The following is a 21826-nucleotide window of genomic DNA, read 5'->3' as shown; positions in this document are numbered from 1 at the left end:
AGGCGATGTGGTTTGAGTGGCTGGCAGGCGCCCTGTTTCACTTCTCCCCCCAGGTGAGCTTGGACAGCTCTGCCTTTCCCCGCTGCTCAAGCAGTGCCCGGCGGGTTCCCGGGACCTCGCAGGGAGTCCCCACAGACCGGTGAGAGCCCGGCTCAGAGCCATGTAGGAGCTGCGATCCCTGGCTTTGCTGGGGCAGGGCTGTCTGCCCCACAGAAAAGGCTCCATGTTACGGGAGGTGGCATCTTTTGTTTGTACTTTATCAAACTTCAGATAGATACACAGTAAGACGCAGATTCCTGGCACAGCTGCTCAGCACGTCAGTCCCTTTGCTGTCAGTCCTGCCCTTGCCAAGGATTCCAGTTTGGTCTTCGGTCTCTGGTTCTGCCTAGGTGGGACACCTCCATGCTGGCTGTGCTAAGAACATCACAGTGACCCTGAGACCGGACATTGCAGTCGCCTTCAAAAAGCACCCTGTGAGGTGTAAGGTGGCTCGGATCGCTTTGCAGCTGCTGCCAGAGCAGGTTCCCGACTGGGACGACTGCCTGCACACCGTCAAGTGGGTGGATGCCATGAGGGGCCCAGCAGCCACATGGCCTGTCAAGAAGAAGGTAAGAAGCACAATAGCAAAAGCTAACTGAGCATCCACAAGAAGAACAGCCAACGGCAGCAGGCTGCCATCTCTGCTGGCTAAGCAGCTCCTGCCTCCTCCTGACATTTAATCCACCTGTGCGGTTAACCAGCAGTGCATTTCAGGAGAGGTGGATGCACGGTGGCCTGATACACCCCCACAAGATGGGGAAGTCTTTTTGACAAGAGACATTTTGCCACTTGCAAACTATTGGTCTCTGCCAAAAGCAGAAGTGTTGCAGCCTGTGTTGAATGCCACATTTTATGATAATACATTTTATGGTGTTAAAATCTCTTCACCTGATTCAGTACCTTTTCACCAACAAGGAGTTAAATCCACTGTGCTCTGTCTCTTGTTCTGAAGTGGAGAGCAACACTAGTGCTCTTCTGTGTGTGCTGGCTAGCCCACCAGCACGCTGTGGGCGAGCTCTGAGCTCTGCCTACACTGGTACCAGAGGTTCTGGTTGTGGTCTCTGTATGGTGTAGGATGTCTCATTATGGAGCAGCCCAGGTACTGTATGGCAGTCACGCAGGAGTCTGGAGAAGTGTCATCTCCAGAAACTCTTGCTTTTACTATTGTTGTTGCCAGACACATTTATCTTGGGTGATGGTTCTTCCCCAGTTTCTGAACCATTTTAAGACCTGTAAACCGAACTTCTTCCCCATCAGAGCATCAGCAGTCGGAGACTTTCCTAGTGAGTTCACTCCCATCCCAAAATGCCCATCCCCAGCCACCACCAGTGTGGCTGTTGCCCCGCACATGACATCTGGAAAGCACTTTCTCCTGAGACAAGAAGGAAAAGGTGCTTTCTAGGTTTGTTCAGTCTTGGGGTTCTCCATCCACAGAGCTCCAGCAGGGGAACTTAATCCTGATTTGGAAGCCTGCTGGACTTGTAGGAGGCCAGGAAAAAGGTCAGACACTACAGGGTTGAAACACAGAGGCTGATACCCGGTCATAGTCCCCATGGGTGTATTCACAGTCGTGGTGACTGCTGTGATCAGTAGGTAGAAACAAATACTATAGCGGAAGGGTCAAATTTGGTTATCTTTCGAGGGAAATAAATGGGAATGGTCCTTTCTAGCCCTTATATGTGGCTGATTTTAGAGGCCAAAAGATTCCCTGCTCAGCCTGGCTTTCTGGGCTCTGGTCAGTGATTCTTCCCTCTCCTGTTTGGAGGTGATCGAGACTGACCCAGAACCAGCTCACACTGTCCTGGAGAAGAGCATCCGTGAGGTGGAACTTCGCCTCAGTGCTGTCGTTGACTATGCCAAGTTCAAGCTGAAGACGGACATGATTGAGTTCAAGGAGACCTTGCTCTTCCAGACGAGGATGTTCACATGAGTGCCAGACAGGGACCTACAAGTGGGGACTGCCTTTGCCCAGGGCTGACCCATGTCTGCTTCCCCAGAGCTGCGCTGTGCTCTCCGGTGGCCACTGCTTTTCCTTCTACTCATGGTCCTGTGCCCGCTAAAGTTACACTGACATGTTTATTGCTCGGCCACTTAATAAACCTCTTCTGATATCTAACAGGCTGATCAGCCTTGGAGGGGGGTGCTCCTGCCTGCTGAGTCTGAGGTTTCAGCTTCCACACATAATCTGGCACATCCCAGGGCCTGGAGATCTCCCACATGTGGACCTGAGTCCCTTCTAGGGCTTTACATTCAGTCTCACCTGCTGTTCATCCTTTTAAACAAATCCTTTATTGTTTCATCCTTTCCAAGTCCTGGCTGGGTGCTGGGGCCCATATATATGCACAGAAAGCCAAGCAGGAGATGGTGGCTGCCATCGCACCAAGGCGTGCCAGCAGAGGTTCAATTCTGCTGTGCCTTTCTGCTGAGAACAGCCGTGGTTTTGCTTTCATTGCATGGTGCTTGTCCTTATCTGCTCAAGGACGGGTTTGCAGTCAAAATAATGTGAAACGGAGACGTAAGACCAGAATAAGTCTCCTGGGCACCATGTCTGCCCTTTCCTCTGTAACTTCCAAACTCGGAAATACTTCTGGGGCAGCCCAGGGCAGCAATCTAGATGTGGCAGAGTTGTCTGGGAAAGAAGATGCTACTCAGCATAAAGAAAGGGGTGTCAGGAGCCCACCACGCAGTGTTACTTCTCTACGCACTTTGTATTTATTAGGCTTTTTCTTTTTTTTCTTTTTTAAACTCCTCCTTGCTTTCCAGTTTCCAGCTGTCCAATACAGGGAATGTGGCCCTGGAATACACCTGGATGGCGGCCGTGGAGGATGAAAGTGCAGTGAGCCATGCTGGGGAGCCGCTCCCACCCAGTCTGGATGGTAAGGGACTGGCTCTGTGTGACAGCTCAGGGTGCCCAGGGCATTTTGGCTGGCAGCTGAGGGCTTGGGGAGATGACCATGCCGCTTCCCCCCAAAACATGAATTTCTTTTTTGTCCCTGTCTGGTTGTCCACTTTCATCAGCATCTTCCCAGCTGCAGCTGGAGACTTTTTCCCTGCCCCTTCTCTACCTTTCAGAGCCTCCTGTGAGTGCTCTGACACTTGTGCTCTGCACGGGAGCTGAGCCTGGCTCGGGGGAGAGCCACGTGGTGGGTCAGGTCTGGGAAGGGGGAGATTCGGGCACCTCTTTGGGAAGTCTCTGAGACTGGGGAAAATTGATGGTGTAATGACGAGTTAGCTGACCTGCAGTCACTGTCCGTGTGCAATTCCCTGATCCAGGGAAAATGCGACGTCACTGTCGAAAACTAACCCTCTTAACTCGGGCAGGGGAGTGTTTGCTGCAGGCAGAGCCCCTGCTCGCAGCAGCCATTGGAGCTCAATGGCGGGGCCGTGACTCACCAACCCGCAGTAACGCGGTTGTGTCTGAGCGCACAGTCTGCTTGGGAGCAGCGTGGTTCTACAGGGAAACAGGGCTGTGTGTCCAAGAGGTCTCATCAGAAACAGGAGTGAGGAGAGCTGGCAACCCATGTGTTTCCTAGCACAGGCAGCTTGCCTGATGGTCAAGATGGGACAACTCAGCCCAAGTCCTTGATGCCCTGAACATGCTTATCTCCCTCCTCTGTGCGTCCTGGCATTGGCTCTTCCCCGGCACAGGGCACACTTGTGCTGAAACCAGTCTGCTGGGCTGTGCCATCAGCTCTCTGGTCATTGGTTATGAAAGCCCGACAAAGAGGAAGGGAGGAAAGGGTGTGAAGGTCAGAGCAGCGCTGTTCCCCAAAGCCTTCTCTCCACCACATGTAACAAACAAAACTCAATTCTGCAGGCGACAGGGGAGCAGGACTTAATGCTGTCCTTAATGAACATATCCTTAATGCTAAGCACTGAGGCTTGTATCGGCAGTAGCGTGGCCAGCAGGGACAGGGAAGTGATCTTCCCCCTGTGCTCGGCACTTGTGAGGCCGCACCTCGATTACTGTGTTCAGTTTTGGGCCCCTCACTACAAAAAGGACATTGAATTACTCGAGCATTGTGGCATTGCTGGAGAACAACGGACATGTTGTGAGCGATCCAGACCAAGGGGCCTCACTGTAACAGCAAGCTGCAGCTGTGTTCAAGGACATAAACAAGGCCGAGATGGCCTGAGAAACTACATTCCTGGCCAAGAGATAAAGATGTTGGAATGTCGAAAACAGGGGGTCTACCTGGGGGGAGAGCAGCGCATGGACACCACACCGGGACCAATCATAGAGGGCAGAAGGGCGAGTGAACAAGTAGCTTTAGCCTATTAACAAGAAGATAGTGCTGCGTGAAGCTTCTGATAGTGTATAAATTGATGTGTATCCTGTAATAAAGTGGCATCAACTTGATCAAATTGGTCGTATAAGTTGTGTCCGGGACTTCCACGTCAGCAGAGTGTGTCCAGAGAAGGGCAACGAAGCTGGTGAAGGGTCTGGGGCACATGTCGTACGAGGAGCGGCTGAGGGAACTGGGGTTGTTTAGTCTGGAGAAGAGGAGGCTGAGGGGAGACCTCATCACCCTCTACAACTCCCTGAAAGAAGGTTGCAGAGAACTGGGGATGAGTCTCTTTAACCAAGTCATAGGCAATAGGACAAGAGGGAATGGCCTCAAGTTGCACCAGGGAAGGTTTAGACTAGATATTAGGAAGTATTTCTTTCCAGAAGGGGTTGTTGGGCGTTGGAATGGGCTGCCAGGGAGGTGGTGGAGTCCCCATCCCTGGAGGTGTTTAAGAGTAGAGTCGACATAGCGCTTAGGAATATGATGTAGTTGGGAACTGTCAGTGCTAGGTTAACGGTTGGACTGGATGATCTTCAAGGTCTTTTCCAATCTAGATGATTCTGTGATTCTGAGGCTGGCTGTACTGGGACATGAAATGATGCCCAGAAATTTATCCAGGTGCTGTAACACACACACATCTCTACTGTTAGTTCCTGGACATGATTTGGGAATGAAAGCTGGCCAGAAACCATTCTGCAGAAGTTTGCATTTAGGTCCCCAGTCCTGGAGATGGAGAGAGTTTAACAGACTGGAGTGAAGCAGTTGGCTTCAGTCCTGGGCCTGTTGAATTTGCTAACATACACATAGTCTCCTGTCCGTCATCTCAGTATCTTTATGGAGTGATGTTCAGTGGTGTGTTTTGATTCAGGCAGCTCTCTGGGTCTCTGCTGGGCCTTGTCATGGTATTTGCTGCCCTGCACCCTGTTCTCCACCTGTCCTCACTTTCCCACCTGTCCCCAGGACTTTCTGGGATTATGATTTAGTGAGCAGTTACACAGAAGCAAAAAGCAAACCGTGCACTTTCCCTTTGCTTCACTGGGAGTCCTGCTGAAAACCCTTGGCCAGAGGTGCTCCGAGTGCATCCCAGCTCCCTTCTGTCCACCTGCAGCAGGAGGCAGAGTTGCTGGGAACAAAGGATTTTCTCCTTGAAAGAAGATGTCATGCTATAACCTCTTCCTTTACTGCAGGGGGTTTCCTCGCCTCCACTTCTGGTGCCTCTGTGAAGCTCCAGTCTAGCCGCTGTTCGAGCCAGCTGGGCCGCGCTCTGGAGCAGGTCTCTTCCTCCCTGAGCTCGTCTCTGAACACCGTCAGTGCCTCCTCACTGTTCTCTGTCAAGCCCCGCAGCAGCACCATCCCTGCAGGACAGGAGCAGCTCTTGTAGATGAAGTTCTCTCCGGTGTACGTGGGGGACTTTGAGAGCCGTATGCTCTGCAGGTAGGAAGCATCCAGGCACTTTTCAACTCGTGCTACTGCTGGGTAGTTGTGGTATTGCCTGTGATTGGGGTGGGTGGGAGTGCAGACCTGGGGACAGCCAGCCCCAGTGAGGCAGCAGAAACAACCAACATACAGGAGCAAAGGCAAATTATCATCCAGCCTTGGTAGAAGCAGGTATGGAGACACTGGGACAAGACACTATGAAATACTAAGCTTCCGGAGGGTTCCAAAATCTGGAACGAGAGATCCAGAAAGGCTGTCAAGGGGCCAGCTAGTCCCTAGCTATGCTTTCTTATCAGACAAGCATGGCCACCTTATCTACCTAGAAACCTGTGTGCTGCAGTCAGTCTCTGTGTTTCTGCCATTTCACCTCCACTGCCTCTGGTGGGGAGTGCAGTTCTGTTTGATTTGCTGATCGGTGCTTGCATGGAGAGAGGATGCAACACTGTGCTGCACAAGGAGATAAACAAGCAGCTGGCTGGCTGGAAATGTTAGTCTGGCTAATACTGGTCCCTTTCTTTCTAGTATTCCTAACCTGAGGCCAAATCAGAAGGGCCCAGAGGTGGCTGTGAAGGGGAGAAGCCTGATGTCACTTTGCCACTTTGAGCTGGAAGACTCTGACTACATCACTGCAAAAAGGCGTGTACCAGAGTTGCAGGGACCAAAGGGGGCAACGTTAGATCTCAACACAAGAGTGATTGAGTTTGAGGCAATTGGAGTGCGTGGCAGGCACAGCAGGTAAGTGTGTGGACATGGCTTCTCCTGATGACCGTCTCCTGGTCACCCTTCTTAACCAGAGACCTCTCCAGCTGCTCTTCCAAGCCTCAGGGCACATTTGTGCCTTGTCTCTGATCTGCTGACCCTTGGCCACGAGTCTGTTTTGGACCTGGCACAAGGTGGTCACTGAAGTCCAACTGGCCCATTTTTTGTTCTCTTTGTCCCTTTCTTCAATAAGGTATGGGTCAGTCTGGGACGACCACGTAACCCCAGCTTGTGCAATAGGGCCAGTACAACCTTCGTCCCTTTGAAGAGCATCCTTGGGACATTCTTGCTCTTTTGAGATACCAGTCAGACATGGTCAATGAAGGCTGCAACCACAACCAAGAGTACCATCTTCCAAAGGAGTCTGACTGGACTTGATTTTACCATTTTCGCTTGATCTTATCGTTTTAGCATGCAAGACTTTGGCTATATCCTTGCGAATTTCTTTGTCAATAGACGTTAATCTGTAGCCACCCGGGAAACAGACAGGGCCCTTATAAAGCAGATGAAATGTTTGTGCTCCCAATCTTGTTCCACTGTACCAAATAACTCCTTCCGGGTAGTGTCGAGGACGGGCAGTGCCTGATGTCTGCTGCAGGACAGAGTCACTAATGTCCCAGCACCACCTTAGTAGTCCTTTTTGCTTTGTGTTCCCAGGACCTTCATGGTTATGAACCCATCCAGTTCCACGTATTCCTTCCAGTGGACTTGCCAAGACCCTGAAGCCCCACCAGAACAGGTGGCCGCCTTCTGCCACACAGAGAGAGGTCGCATCCAGCCAGGGAAGCAAGCAGAGGTGGGTGCAGAAATTCAGGCTTTGGATCTTCTAGTTTTGGTGACAAAAGCATGTTTGGGGGTATTACCCCTGTGACCCCTGAGCCAGCAGCTCTAAGTGGGCAAGGTCTCCTCTCTTCCCTGTGTTCCTTTAGCAAGAAAGCCCACCATGCGTGGTCGGTGCAGGGCCAAAAGCAACAAAGCACAGAAGCAGCACTGCAGGCAGCATTTGAGCCCGTCATGGGGGACAGCAACAGGCTTAGGCGACTAGCTGTGTTTTGCAGGATCACCTGTCAGAAAGCAGATGCTCTTTTCTTGTAAACTGCAGCCATGATTTGTGCTCAGACGTGATCGTGAGTTCAAGCGGTATAAGCAGTCACCAACTCATTTGCTGATCCATCATGGATGTCCCTGTGCCCACTCCCAGCCTGCCAGGGTGTAAGGAGAACACATTAGCTCCAGGCAGCTTTGCTGTGTCTTAAAAGATGCTGAATTTTGGCTTGCCACAGAGTGCAAGAAAGCATCCTGCATCAGTTACTGTGGCTCACCTGAGAAGTGGTAATTCCTTAAATCTCTGTAGTTTGTTTGGTTTTGATCACATACCCAGAAATTACCCACAAAAATTACAAAGAGGCAGTTTGGTGGCACCCACGTTGTGCTGCTGTCACGGGAGCTGGACGACTCCTCTTGGCAAAGAGGATGTTACTTACCCTTGTCATATAGATCAGAGAGACTGGGGGTCTCCACGAGTGCCCTCCTTTGTGTCTGGGACAGAAGCGGGGTCTTGACCCGGTGGTGCCCTGTAGCACGTGGACAGGGCAGTAAGGTCAGCGTTAGCTCAGGGTTTGATGCCTTGTTGTTGTATCCTCTGGCATTTCATTGCATGGGATCATCGTACCCTAAGCAGGGCTGACCAGGGCTTGCTCCATAGTGGAAGGCCCTGGAAAGGCAGAGTGCTGCTCCTGCTTTCTCCCAGGCCTGGGGCCTCACCAGGGCCATTGCACAGCTGCTCTCCCATAGAGCAGGCAACGTGTGGCCAGGAAAGCCAAGAGATGGCAAATGGAGCAAAAAGGGTCTTCTCTCGCCAGGTTTCCCATTACAGTCTTCTTCACACCAACACTAGAAGGAGAGGCGGTCTTCAGCCTCAAGTGCGATGTCAAGAGGAAGACCCAGCCCCTCTCCTTGAATATCAAGGCCACCGGCTATAGCGTGCACACGTCTGTCAGGTGTGAGGACAGCGACGGCTGTGTCATGGAGCTCAGTGCACAGGAGATCAACGTCATTGATTTCAAGGAGGTGAGCAGCACTGCTTCCCTGAACCATTTGCCCCACAAAGGCCTGCAATGTTGGGCCTGAACCAGGAGCTTCACAGAGATGTTTGAACACAAGGGAATGTTTTTCTTCATTTATGGGTCTCTGGAGGGAGGGAGATTGATCTTTCATACAGGTCATTAGCTGAATATGAAAAATGCAGGAGCACATTAGGGAGGAGCACTTGCTGGGCCAGCTGACACTTTGCATGTGCTCTAACCCCCAGTCCTCACTGCTTTTCCCTGCAGGTACAGCTGAACAAGAATGTCCAGCATCTCTTTAGCATCCACAATAACAGCAAGTTCAGCTTCACCTTCTCGTGGGAACTGAGTGGCCCCGCAGCCTGTAAGCAGGTCCTTACTGTCACCCCTCAGACAGTCTTGCAGGCGAAGGGGAAAGCAGAGACCCAGCTGGCTTTTCACCCACAGAGGATGTGCTCTTTAAAAGACGTAGAGCTGACGCTTCAGGTGAGGCACCAGGGTTTAATACGGGACCTTCACCTCCTACGCAGCAGCTTGGCAGCAGGAGCCCAGAGCTAGGGGTGAGCTCTGTCACTGAAGAGCCTGAACGAGGCAAAGAGGCTCCTGTTGCAGAAATAAAGAGCCTGACAGCTTCTGAATGGAGTATTTTAATAAGTGCTTACCCAGGATGACTTTGGGAAGCACTTTTGTGGCAGGGCATATCCCCCAGGCCCCCTCTGCCCCTAATCTGGGGGGGTCCTAGATGTGTGTGGAGATGGAGCTGTTTCTCCTTGCCAGGCCTCTGCTGCACTGGTCCCACTGTGCAGAAAGGTCCTGCCAGCATGTGGCCGCACAGCTCAGCATGTGGCTGCACAAAGCAGGGCCACGACTCTCCAAAAACCCATTCCCTCTTGGACCAAGCCTTCTACCTTCTATTGCCATTCTGGAGTCTTTTGGCACTTGCTTTTCCTTATTGTCAGTGCAGCCAGCTGCCCCCCATCCTCTTCCTCGGTGTTTGCAGTTGTAGTTCCCATCTCTTCAGTGGGCTTATGCTGTCTTTCTCCTCGCCAGATCAACAAGGGTTTACCTGCGTGTTCCTGGCCACTGTGGTAGTGCCCACTGTCCACTTCTCCACTACCAGACTCAACTTTGGAACCTGCTTCATCTACTATGCTGGAATGGCACCTTCCCATCAGAGCCTCATCATCACGAACCAGCCAGATAAGGATGTGAGGTAGGCCTTCTCCACACACTCCTTCGGCCCTTGCTTAGCATGTGCCTGCTCCATGTCCTCATGAGCACTGTGGGTGACATCCTGAGGACGCAGGGAGAGGAGACAGGAGAGCCCTAAGTAGCCCTGATGTTGCACACACAGCCTTGTGACACCTCTGCTCCTCTCAGCTGTGCTTTCTGCCAGTCTGAGCTGCTTGTTCACCAGCACCTCACACCTCCATGTGGACTTCCCAGGGTACGTCCTACGCCCAGGAGGGACAGTGGCGGTGCCCATCACTTTCTATCCCAGAGAGATTGCGTCTTACCATGAGCTTATCCCTTTTGAAATCAACGGTCTTTGCCAGCAAACTATTGAGGTCCGAGGAAGGGGCACGGAAATGAAGGTGAGATGAAATCCAAATCTTAAAACCCCAGGTGGCACAGGCCGCGGGCACAGCTTTCTCGCTCATTTTCCTCGTCTCTTCCCCAGCCTACCATGTTTTAGTTTTCTGCCACAAGGGTGTCAGAAAACCTTTTCTCCTTCTTTCCTTTTGCTTTATATTAATTTCTCCTGCCTTAGGTTGACGTTGTGGTGTTTTGCTGATTAGGGATATCAATTAAACTCAGACACCAGAGTGAAAAGAGCAGGCATATTTTACTAGAAATAACTAAATAATATAACAGAATAATACAGAAAACATACAGTAAGAAAAGACAGAATAGTGCACTTAAACAAATAGGAAAATACAGGGTAATGCATGAAATCATTACTACCTGAGAGAGAGAATAGTGATTAAGAAAGATCCATCACCACTTGTACCCGTTCCCACCATCCAGACCTGCAGGCGCTGGGCAGCCCCGGGTGCAGCGAGGATTTGTTGAGCCTGTCCCGGCGAGTGGGAAATCCTACGCAGTGCGTCCACCCATAGGTGAGGGACCCAAAGTCACTGTGAGCGGGTCCAGCCTTATATACCTAAAAATCAGCAAGCCAGAATAGCTGGCACCTTTGTTTTAAGTGGAAATATCTGGTTTAAATTTCACATTAGGTTCCCCCCAGAGCCTGGCCAGGGCTCAAGGAAGAAACTAAGGGAATTTCTCTGCTTATCGGATCGGATTATGCACAAGGTCTCACATCAGGCCTCGAGGACAGGCATCTGCCTCCATGACTCTGTTATTCTATTCATATACAAAGGAAGGGAAAGATACATCCAAGATAGCTCCATCCTCCATGCATATTTCATTAATGATTACATACTGAGTTAACAGTTTTGGTTCAGGGCCTGTTGCTCAGGCTTCAACACTTCCACCCTTTATATCAGAATAGGTGGTTTGTTATAACTTAGTATAATACCTGTTAGCACAATGGTTATAAAATATACAGGATTCATCTATAGGTCAACTCTGGCTTGGGCCTATGGTCCAAGCCTTAGCACTTCATGTGGAACCACAAGGAAAGGTGGTGAAGCTGGGAGCCCTCTCCATCGGACAGACGGTGAAGAAGATTGTCATCATAGCCAACAACAGTGCTGCTCCTCTCACTTTTAAGCTCAGTCTCAAGTCAACCATGCCAGAGCTGCAGGAAGGCCCCTTCCTTCACTGGAGAGCGCTTTGCTGTGCCTCCAGGGATGCCTGCAGGTAGCTGTGAGCTGCTCTGGGGGGAGCTAGTAGCTAATTACAGTTGTGTGCTGTCCTGTCCTCCCTGCTGGGCAGTGTGAGTGCCTCATCTGAGCCAGGTGTCAGGACTCCCCTCATAGCCAGAAGTGAGAAGAAGGTACCATTCCTCACCTGTTTCAGACACATATGTTAGGATGTATTAGGTATGGAAATGTAATCTTTAAAGACCAAGAGTTATGGCTCTCCTGGAGCTCAAGTGAAATTACTTTGGAAGACGTAGTCCAGCTCACCGTGGCTGGATGCACACATCACAGGAAAATTCCTTTGGTAGCTGAGGATGTGTACCTGGGAATGAGTAGGACTGGGGCAATGTTGATGGGAACAGAACAGGAATGGGAAGACTCTATGGAGGATTCACAGCTCGGTTGCCCGATGAAGTAGTCTCCACTCATTTCTTTGGGCAGGTTCTCTGCTTGAAGCCCACCAATGAACTAAGCCTGAAGCCCAAAGGAGAGACCTGTAAAGTGGAAGTGATCTTCTCCCCAAAGTGCTGCATCCAGCCGTTCACCGAAGAAGTGATGTTGGAGTGCAGTGGCCTGGTGCGTTCCCTCTTCATGGTGCGGGGCTCCTGCCAGGGCACCCACGTGAGCTTGGACCAGGAACACCTCAGCTTCGGAGTGGTGGTGCAGCAGAGCTACACATCCTGGCACCTCACCATGCAGAACACGGGCGACATAGGAGTCAAGTAATGCAAAACCCTGTCCTCTCTGGTGGCCGAGAGCTTGGGTGAGGGTTGGATGGAGCTGTAGCTTGCCCAGAGAGTTGTCATCTGCTTTTCCATTCCAGTGGGGAGTTGTGCAGCCAAGGCTGTGCAGTCAGGCCCTGGAACTTAGCAAGGGGTACAACCAAAAGCTTGTTTACGGATGGGTGCAGCTGAGTCCTGCCCAACCTGAAGCCTTAGTGCCAGGTGGCTCAGCACCCTGCCTGAGATGCTGTGGAAAAGCCCACAAGAGAATTAGAAATGGCACGTTGTGTTCGCAGCCTCCCGGTTGTTAATCGTTCCTTTCTGTCCTTGTGCTTTCCTTGGCAAGGTTTAAGTGGGACATCAAGAGCTTCAAGCCAGATTTCTGCATCAGCGCCACAAAGGGTTACATCTTCCCAGGAATGGACGTTCCCTTCGTTGTGACCTTCTGCCCCTCTAAGCTGAGCTGTGCTATCCAGTGCGAGGGCCTGCAGTGCTTCATCGAGGGCAGTGAGCCGCTCCAGCTTACGCTGGCAGGATGCTGCATGGAGACCCCTGTGTCCAAAGAGGTAACTGGAACAGAGACAGGACAGGTGCCCCCTTACCCCACCATTTGCACCACATCTCTCCCAGGGCAGGAACTAGAGGAATCTTACAGGCATAGAGTCACTCCTGCCTGTCATCCTGCCTGGGTGTCCCAGAGAGCTGAGAAAACCCCTGGGCAGGGTTCCCAAAATCTGTGAGCCCTGTAGTTGCGTTCCTCCCCTATTAAAGGTGCTGTTCCTCCAGCGAGTACCTCAGCTGTCCTGGCTCTGCCCTGCAGCACCTTTGCCGTGGGGACACCCTGCAGGGCTTTTCTGAGACCCCCCCCACGTCCCCCAGAGCCACCCATCTATAGCCACAATATGGCACCGGCACCCACATTTTTCCTCCCTGTCGGGGTGGGGGAGGGCATTCAGCACTAGGAGCGGACAAGGCATCTGCATCCAGCTCCTGGGGAACAGGGATGCCACGTGAAGGACTCCTGGCCCTTACAGGCCTTGCAGGAGCATGCAGCTGGGAGGTGTTGGCTCTTGCTCCCAAGAGAGAATCAGGAACTGCTCGTCAGCCTGCCCACGAAGGGACTGCGCGGCTGCAGGACTTGTCCTTGCACAGGAGAGAGATCCTTCCAGGGCTTTCAGTTTTCTTTCTCCCCTCCTAGGGAGGCAGCAGCCCCCTTCACCCAGCATGCAAAAGACTCATTCCTCTTCCTTCTCTAAGAACCAACAATTTGATTTACGCCAAGATCTATGCTCAAATGGAAATTTGGTATACGACAAGGAAAAGCCTCTCCCTGTGCATAAAGCTAGTCAGAGTGGAAAGGGTTCCTCGCTGTGACCAAGCAGCCTCTGTGCTCCTCTGTTGCAGACGCTGACTTTCACGTGTGCCGTGCGCGAGAAGCACAGTCAGACCATCCTCCTGTCCAACCCGAACAATAAGGACTTGCACTGTGCAAGGCGTCATTGAGGGGCAACACTGGAAGGGGCCTGAATTTTTCCACAAGCCCTACACGATCACTTACAAACCCCTAACCATGAGCTCTGAGAACAAGAAGCATCAGGTATGTGAGCTGTGCCACCACGCTGACCCTCAGAGCATGACCCTCATTGCTTTGGGCAGGAGGTTGGACGAGATGACCTTCAGAGGTCCCCTATGAACAGAAATTATCCTGCGATCCTATGTTGGAAACTGGGTTTCTTGGTGGCTAGAGGCCAGGTGTAAGGGAAGTTCAGGTGGGAGGTCTGGACTGACCACTAAACGTACTGGAGCAGCTAACCTAAAAAGCCAGGCTGTCTGATGGTCCAGGAAATGAAGTTTGTTTTGTGCAGCTCCTGGTCGTTGCCTGTGCAGCCCAGGGGGGCTCAGAGACCCCTGTGCTCAGCCCTATGGGCTGCACAGGCTCCCCACGCCCTGGGCATGACCACTTCTGCCTGCACTGCCCTGCTGGGGCCCTTTTGCAGCACACAGGGAACTAGAGGGGAGAAGCTGCCTTGCCATTTCTCAGTGCCCCCCCCGGCCATGAGCAGCCAGGTGGGAAATGACACTGAGATCTCTCTTGACATCTCCTTCAGGAGCTTTGGAAAGAGCCCTTCCTGCAGGTCTGGGACTGGGCAGATGGGGGTGACTGGCCCCTCTGGTCGCATGGGCAGACCAGGGGCAAGCTCTTAAATCAAGGGGGTCAGTGCAGAAGGGCTCTGGGGTGCTGGAGCTGCTGGGGTCCTTGTCCCACTCCAGCTGACCTTCTCCCACACCAGAATTTAGGCCTGAGTGGAGGCTGGAGACTTGTGGGCACAATCTCCAGGGTGCTCAGCAGATCCGTGCCCTGTGGGGTTGGACATGCTCAGCATCTCTTTAACATACAGCCCTGCATGAAGAGTCCCGCAGTTTTCAGCTGCTCTGGAGGCAGAGGAGATGCCCCAGGGTAGGTGGCTGTGATCCACTGGCACCCCAGATGAGGACTGGATATGAACTTTCCATGGCTCACCCTGGCTGGTGGGACCCTGCCGTGCCAGCTGACAGGCAGTAATGCTGGGGCAGTTGAGCTTAGCAGGGACTGCCACCCCCTTAGCACAGCTGTCCCTGCACGAGCACAGGGCTGGCAGCTGATGTGCCCAGGGAAAGGGGTGTTAGGATGGTCAGAGCAGCTCTGCTGCAGGGCCGCTGTGAGCTTGCTCTGCCCAGACATGCTGCCCGTGTCCTGTCACTGCGCCAGCCCCAGTGGGTACGACGATGCCATCTCCACCGGCGCAAGACACGGGGCTGCGGTCACAGCTCTGCCAGCTGGACCTGCCCAAAGCTGCTCAGGTGGCAGCCTGAGACATGGGACTGTCCAGGTGTGCTGAAGAGCCAGTAACTGGTCCAGGCAGAGAGCAGGCGAGCTCACTTACCCTATTTCTTGTCTCTAGGGCTCCCTCTATTTCCCATTGCCAGATGGGACAGGCTTGTACTATCTCCTTCAAGGGACTGCTGAGACCCCAAAGTGTTCAGAGACCATTTCCAGCAGGTGCCATGTAGGACTTCCTACACTGAGCTCATCCCTGTCTCCAACTGGCCGAACAGGCCACACAGTGGTGACTCTAGCCCAGGAAGTCTCATCCCATCAGCAATCCCTGCAGCGGTGCAAGGAAGAGCTTCCCACTGCCTGGAAGCTCCTTCCTGCAAGCTTTTCACTCTCCTTGGCTATTTCTGCCTGTAGGTGTCTGGGATCACACTGGCCATGTTCTGCCTACGCAGACCCGTCCCGGAGGGCTTTCCTCCCAGGCGGATGAGAGCTGGCTCCCTCGGGGGCATTGAGGAAGAGAGGGGCTGGGTTGTACCCCACCATGAGGGGTGTCCTGTGGGAGTCCTTCCTGTTGACCTTCACTGCATTCTTCTCACCCACAGGTTCCTCGTGGTGGTAGACATGCTCAAACCAGAAAACCTGGAAAGCAGTTCTGTGCTGCAGGGGCTGGAATACATTGATGTGCCAGGCTCTGCCAAGAAGGACTACAAGCTCACCTTCCTCTCCTACAAGGAAGCAGTCTTTAACGCAATGGTAAGTGTGGACATGGGGCTGTGGGGCCTTCCAAGGAGCTGTTGACTTCCTGAGAAGCTACACGCCTGCTCTCATACCTCCCCGTGCCCACTGGTGGGACTGTAGGTGTCCTGGGTGGGTACTGAACAGCAGGCATCTCTCCACACCCCCCACTCACCTGTCAGTCTCTGTGAGGGTCCCACCGGGGGCTGCTAAGCACAGGTGGACCAGGACACTGGTGAGCTGGAATCAATGGGCAGTCGGGAGAGTATCAAGTAGAAATACCTCACACGCTTTCCCCAGCCTCGCACTCTTCCTCGGTGGCTGCTTACAGCCGTTCTTGGAAGCAGGGTGCTGAGCTTGGTGCTCTTGAGGCTGGCTTCAGCACAGCTGGTATATTTTTATGTGCAGAATGACCAGCGCTGCCCTTTTTCTCCGATTCAGGTGACCTTCCTCAACAAGGTGACCAAGGAGTACTTGTTCTACATGGTGACTTTCAAGGCCACTGCTTCAGGACCCATCAGCACTCTTGAAGTGACCGGTGCTGTTGGGCAGAGAGTGTCTGCCACCGTCAAGGTGGACAACCCTCTGCCTGTCCCGGTGACGTTTGCTGTACGTTGCAAAGTGCCCGACATCAGTGTTCCCCCACATTTCACTGTTCCTGCGCAGTCGGAGGTAGGAGCAAAGCTCATGCAGTGTGCTCTCCTCTCCTGCAGCCTTTCTGGGAGTGGGTGGTCCTGAGGGGTGACGCCCTGCATGAACCATCTGGGGCTTCTTCCCAAGGGTGACAGCTCCCACCTACTAATAATCTGGAGGGGAAGCAGAGTGTAAGAAGATGCCTAGTGGGAATCGCCCTGCGCTGGTGGAGTCTGCCATGCTACCCCTTCTGAGATGTTTCCATCAGGCCTCACAGGGCGGGTCCTTGTGCCACAGGCTCTGTATTTAGTGTGGGTATTTTCAGTTTAGAGTGGCTGCAGGGCATGCCTCACCCCACTGGCAGGGAGTTTGCAGCCTCAATCGATAGGTGTTTTGTGCCCTGGGGGAGTAGAGGGGCATTTTAGGGTGGGAAGCTTCTGGGATAGTGCTGGAGGGCTCTGAGCTGTTGGGGACGGTCCCCCGAGTGAACTGTCCCCCAGATGTAGCAAGGCTCTGCCCCAGAGAGAGGGACCTGGAGCAAGGGAGGGTGCTGGGCTGCCTTCCAGCACTGCTGGAGCACACCAGGGACCGATTTCCCCTGTTGCAGGCCCTGCTTTCCCCATCTCTGCCTGACTCAGTGGCTTTTCCTTTGGTTCCTCCCAGGATGATCTTGTCTTTGAGTATCAGCCTGTGAAAGTGGGCGAGAGCACCGGGTGCCTGGTGCTCCGGAGCAGCAGCTTGGGCTCTTTCTATTACAATCTGCACCTGAAAGCCACCATGAGTGGGCCGGGGAAGCCCCTCTACTTCTGCACCACACTGGGCTCTAGTCAGACCATGACCACCAAAATGATGAATTACGCCCAGCAGAAGACCAACTACCACTCCAGGTGACCCCAGCCTGCCCTGGGCCCTTGCTGGGAGGCAGCTTGTCTGGCCAGCATCAGCCCTCTCTGTCAAGGGATCCTACCCCTCTAGCTTGGCCTGGCTGAGCTGGGGTGGCCACATGAGCCTGCGGGTCTCCCCACCAATGCTGGGCTTGTCCCCAGCCGGCCTGTCTTCACTTGCAGATGTTCTCTGCTGCCCTTTCTGGAGCTGCTCTTGCAGGTTCCGTGGCCCATGCAAGACTTCCCCGTTACTGCCAGGGCTGGGGTTTAAGGTCCTCCAGAACTTGGGTGCAGGGTTGTCCCTGCTGGGCACGTTTGGACACTCCTGATGGCCATTCCTCACTGGCAAGTGGTGGGGGGGACAGGCGCAGTGACAGGCAAGGGACAGGGACCCTAGACAATGTGACGGTGGGGACCTTCTGTTTCTTCCTGAGGTGCTGGATCTGCTTTTGTGACCCGCCCCCTCCATGGTCTCTTCTCTCCCCTGTGCAGACCAACTGCGCCGGCTTCCTGACGGAGAAAACCATCGGCGTGTCCCCTGCCAACCCGGGAGGCTCGGAGGTGAGCATGGATGTGACCTTTGAGCCCTGCCAGCTGGGTGAAGCCAGGGCCACACTGCAGCTCTCCTCCCTGCTTGGTGGGGAATACAGCATCCCCCTCTTGGGCCTGGCCCTCCCCCCAAGTCCCAGGGCCCCTCCCCCATCCAGGCTGATGACAGCACCTCCATCCCCTTCAAGAACATCTTCCTGCAGCCCATGGCCTTCCAGTACCGGGTGGAGCACCTGGCCTTCACCCTCAGGGCCCCCGAGAGCTTGCGCTCCAAGCAGACCACCTCCCTCTCCATCTCCTTCGAGGGTGGCCTGACCCCTGGCACAGCCCCCGTCACCCGCAAGATGGTGGTGTCCTGCACTGGGGCGGGGGGTGTCTCCTGGGTCTACTACCTCCGGGGCCTTCCCCCTCACAGGTGAGCTGTGCCCCCCCAGGAGCCCCTTGGGCTCAAGGCCGCAGCCGTTGGGGCGTGACCTGAGGGCGCAGTTACTGCTACAGCGGTTGCTCTGGACTAACCCCCTTCCCTTTGCAATAACCACGCTAGTTTTGGACTAAACCGTTGGTTTTGGACTAAACCTGCTTGCTTTGGAGTAAACCCAGAGCAGACCAGGGTGCGGGGCCGGTGGCGCCGGGGCTGGGGCAAGTGCAGGAGTCCTCCACACTGCGCAGGGGTGCTCTGCAGCATGGCGGAGGGGTCCAGTGGTGGCTGAGCGGGAGGCAGCGGTCGGGTGCTGAAATATGAGCTCTGCAGGGGGTGGAAGGCGGTGGCCTACAAGGCTGAGGAGATGGATGGGGGTGGCGGGAGCCGGCCCGTGCTGCTCGGCTCACACTGCTGGCTCACACTGAGCCTGCTGTCAGCCAGCGCCCCTGCATCCCTTTCTGCAGGGATGCTCTCCAGCCACTCCTCTCCCCATTATGCTTGTGCCTGCCATAGTGCCCTCCCAAGTGCAGAAGCCGGTATTTTCATTTCTTAAATTTCACCCCATTAATGATTGCCCAGTGCTCCAATCTATCTAGATCCCTCTGCAAGGCCTCCTGTCCTTCAAGAGAGTCATCAGCACCTCCCAGTTTGGTATCACTGGCAAACTTGCCAGTGGTACATTCAACTCCTCCAGTGAGATCATTGATAAAATACTGAACAGAGCTGGCCCTAGGACTGAATCCTGAGGAACGCCGATGGTGGCTTGTCTCCAACCAGATGTAGCCTCAGTCACTACAAGGCTTTGAGCTCTGCCCTTCAGCCAGTTCTTCACCCAGTGCACCATCAACCTGCTCATCCCACAGTCGGACAACTTGTCCAGAAGGATGCTATGAGGGACACTATCAAAAACCTTTACTAGAATCCAGAAGAACTACATCCACTGCCATCCCTTCACCACTAGGTGGGTGAAATGTCAAAACTTAGAAACTTTCTCAAGTCTCAAAAACATCTAAGAAGGAAATACAAAAAAAATTCTGAGATAAGAATCCACATTAGTATATTTGTGATAAGCTTTCTTCCCAGTCCTCCTGAGTTCAGTGTAACACAGTGAAGCCGATAATATAGAAGGGGTTTTTTAACATGATGGCTAAGGATTTCAAAGTAAAACATATTTTTAACACATACAGTTAAATTAGAGAACATTTGCCAAATGACTTGTATGTGATCCTTTAAAGCGACTCGAGTTGCTGGATGATGCTGGCATCACCCCTGTGAAATCAGAGTTTCTGCTGTCACAAGCGTGATTTAACATTACCATGTCACCAATCCCTTCTTCAAAAACACTGATAATATTGTGCATGCTGACATCATTCACTGAACGAAACCCATTAATTCTCCTTACTAGAAATTAGGTTTGACCCTGTAAAACATTTCAATAAATAAAGTTATTAAAACGTAGATTTAACTAGGATGGTCTGATGCAGTTTTAAATGGTGACGCATAAATACATTCTTTCGAGTGAAGGAAGGCCTGGAACAACTGCAAAATTCATTTTGAAAAACTCATGGCTAAATGCTTCTGCAAGAATTTGAGAAAATGAGAATGCATCACATCTAGAAAACCACATTCTAGCCCCAAAAGAACGCTTAATGCGTCTAAACTAAGAGTTTAGTAATTCACAGTTTTCAGCATAATTAAAAAGGTCAAATATGTCTTTCTCTAAGTACCAAGTCAGAGAGAGAGAGAGACGGGGCTTTGCGAACAAGGCAGCCTGGCTCCCCGCAGGAGCGTCTGACCTTGTGTCTGCCGAGACGACCTCGTGTGACAGCGGGGAGGGAGTCAGACCTGTGTCACTGCAGGTGGCTTCTGGTTGCGTGGCTTGATCAGCGTCAATCCTAGCGGGGGGGGGGGGGGGGGGGGGGGGGGGGGGGCGGGCGGCGCGTGGTGTGATCACCGTCAATCGTATGGGCATCCTCTCTATTCCAAAGACTGACAACTCATTGACACCAACACGCCTCCCGTCAACCAACTCAAGCCCCTGCTGGTAATCACGGCTCACCTCTCAGGAGGGGCAGAAGAAACCTTTCCCACCAGGAAAGCTGCTACTGCGCCAGTGCTCAAAATGCTCTTGCCAGAAATCATTCCCACATACGCAACGCCTGGACCCAGAGGAGCCGGCCAGGATTCTCATTCCGCAGCAGCAATACTAAGCAACATTTGTCAAAGTGGAAGAATACAGCGACAGCTACATCCTCCACATCATCTGCAGTTCTCAGGACAGATGGAAAGAAGGAATAAATGACAAGTGCTAAAAAGATTAAAATAAAAGGTCTTAAAACATGGAGTAAGGTAGGTCTGAAGTTTTATCTGAATTGGAGTTTGAATCTGAAATTTTAGGGATAGCGCTTTGGGATATTCCAAGTACCCCTAGCCAACCTCTGGGCTTCTCACCAGCAGAAAGAGCGTTTGGCAGGCACTGAGCTCCACCTGGGACCTTCGTCCCTGCTAGGACCAGCCTCCTCGATGGAGATGAACGGTTGAGCCAAGACGTCCTGTTATTAGGAAGCATTTGTTTGCCAAGAGGGAGGTCAAACACTGGAACAAAATTCCTGGAGAGGTGGTTGATGCCCCAAGCTTGTCAGTGTTTAAGAGGCATCTGGACAACGCCCTTAACAACAGGTTTTAACTTTTGGTCAGCCCTGAATTGATCAAGCAGTTGGACTGGATGGTCGCTGTACGTCCCTTCCACATGAAACAGTCTATTCTAGTCTGTTCTAAACGATACGACCTGTGTTTTTGGATGTGGCAGTCAGTGCAGTGATCGATTGATACTGAGCACTGTCTGGGAATGCAGTTAGTACTGCCAGAGTTAAATTCTTTCAGGATGTGCTATTTCAGCACCTCCTGGCCTTGCAGGGCCCTTGCAAAGAGGAAAGCATGCTCTTAAGATGCACTGCCTTGGAAACTGGTTCGTTTCCAAGTGTGACTCAAAGTGCAGGTTTTAGCTGATAAAGTAGATGTGGTTTGAAGTCCTGGCTCCTGACAGGCTGTCTTCTTCCTAACAGCCCTCTGCAGAGGGGGCACTCCTGGCAAGGGAACTCATCTCTAGCCTCACTCTGCCTGCTGCTCCATCAGAGCCATGTCTGGACAGGGGCGAGGGCCTGTCTCTTCACACCTGGCTGGCATCAAAATGTTGTGATTCTTTAACTGAGTCAACATAGCCTGGCAGCTTTCCGCCCTCATTTCACTAGTTTTGCAGACTGATTCATTACCAGGCATGTGCTAGAGGATTGGTTTATATCGTTGCTTTTATTAATTTAAAAGAAAACCAAAAAAAGCAGCTCCTTTGCATCTGAATAACCTCATCAGTAACTTCATCCCCCCACCAATCCAGGCAGTTTCAGCTGTGCCCAGCGCATGGCCACCAAGGGCAGGGACAGCCCCTGGGCCTCCTGGGCACAGCGACTGCCTCGAGGTCAGCACCCCAAAGGCTTCCTCTGAAGGGTGCTGGGTGGAGGGGGCGGGCGGGGCTGCGCGTGGGGGGCACTGTCAGTCACCCCCACGTCACAATGCCGCCCCCACGTCACAATGTCACCCCCGGCAACGCAGCAGTCGCAGTGCCCCGGGGCAGTATAAAAGGGGGCAC

The 21826-nt window shown here is 52.8% G+C and overlaps 1 protein-coding gene and 2 pseudogenes across 1 annotated transcript; all 3 read left to right on the top strand.

Annotated features, from left to right (window-relative positions):
• Window positions 1-2664: 2664 nt before the first annotated feature.
• Window positions 2665-7233, top strand: LOC141938466 (hydrocephalus-inducing protein homolog; the record flags this gene model as incomplete). The annotated part of the gene is made up of 4 exons (XM_074857333.1): window positions 2665-2915; window positions 5516-5762; window positions 6288-6500; window positions 7182-7233. Coding segments are annotated over exons 2-4 (318 nt in total), but the record flags the coding sequence as incomplete, so codon positions are not given.
• Window position 7234: 1 nt separating this feature from the next.
• On the top strand, window positions 7235-17217 carry LOC141938468 (hydrocephalus-inducing protein-like; annotated as a pseudogene).
• A 321-nt stretch (window positions 17218-17538) lies between these two features.
• LOC141938467 (hydrocephalus-inducing protein-like) lies at window positions 17539-20079 on the top strand (annotated as a pseudogene).
• The last annotated feature ends 1747 nt before the right edge of the window (window positions 20080-21826 follow it).

This window comes from Strix uralensis, unplaced genomic scaffold (genome assembly GCF_047716275.1).
Source record: "Strix uralensis isolate ZFMK-TIS-50842 unplaced genomic scaffold, bStrUra1 scaffold_47, whole genome shotgun sequence".
Taxonomy (NCBI): Eukaryota; Metazoa; Chordata; class Aves; order Strigiformes; family Strigidae; genus Strix; species Strix uralensis.
The sequence above is the reverse complement of the archived record's forward strand: the minus strand, read 5'-3'. Positions and strand labels throughout refer to the sequence as shown.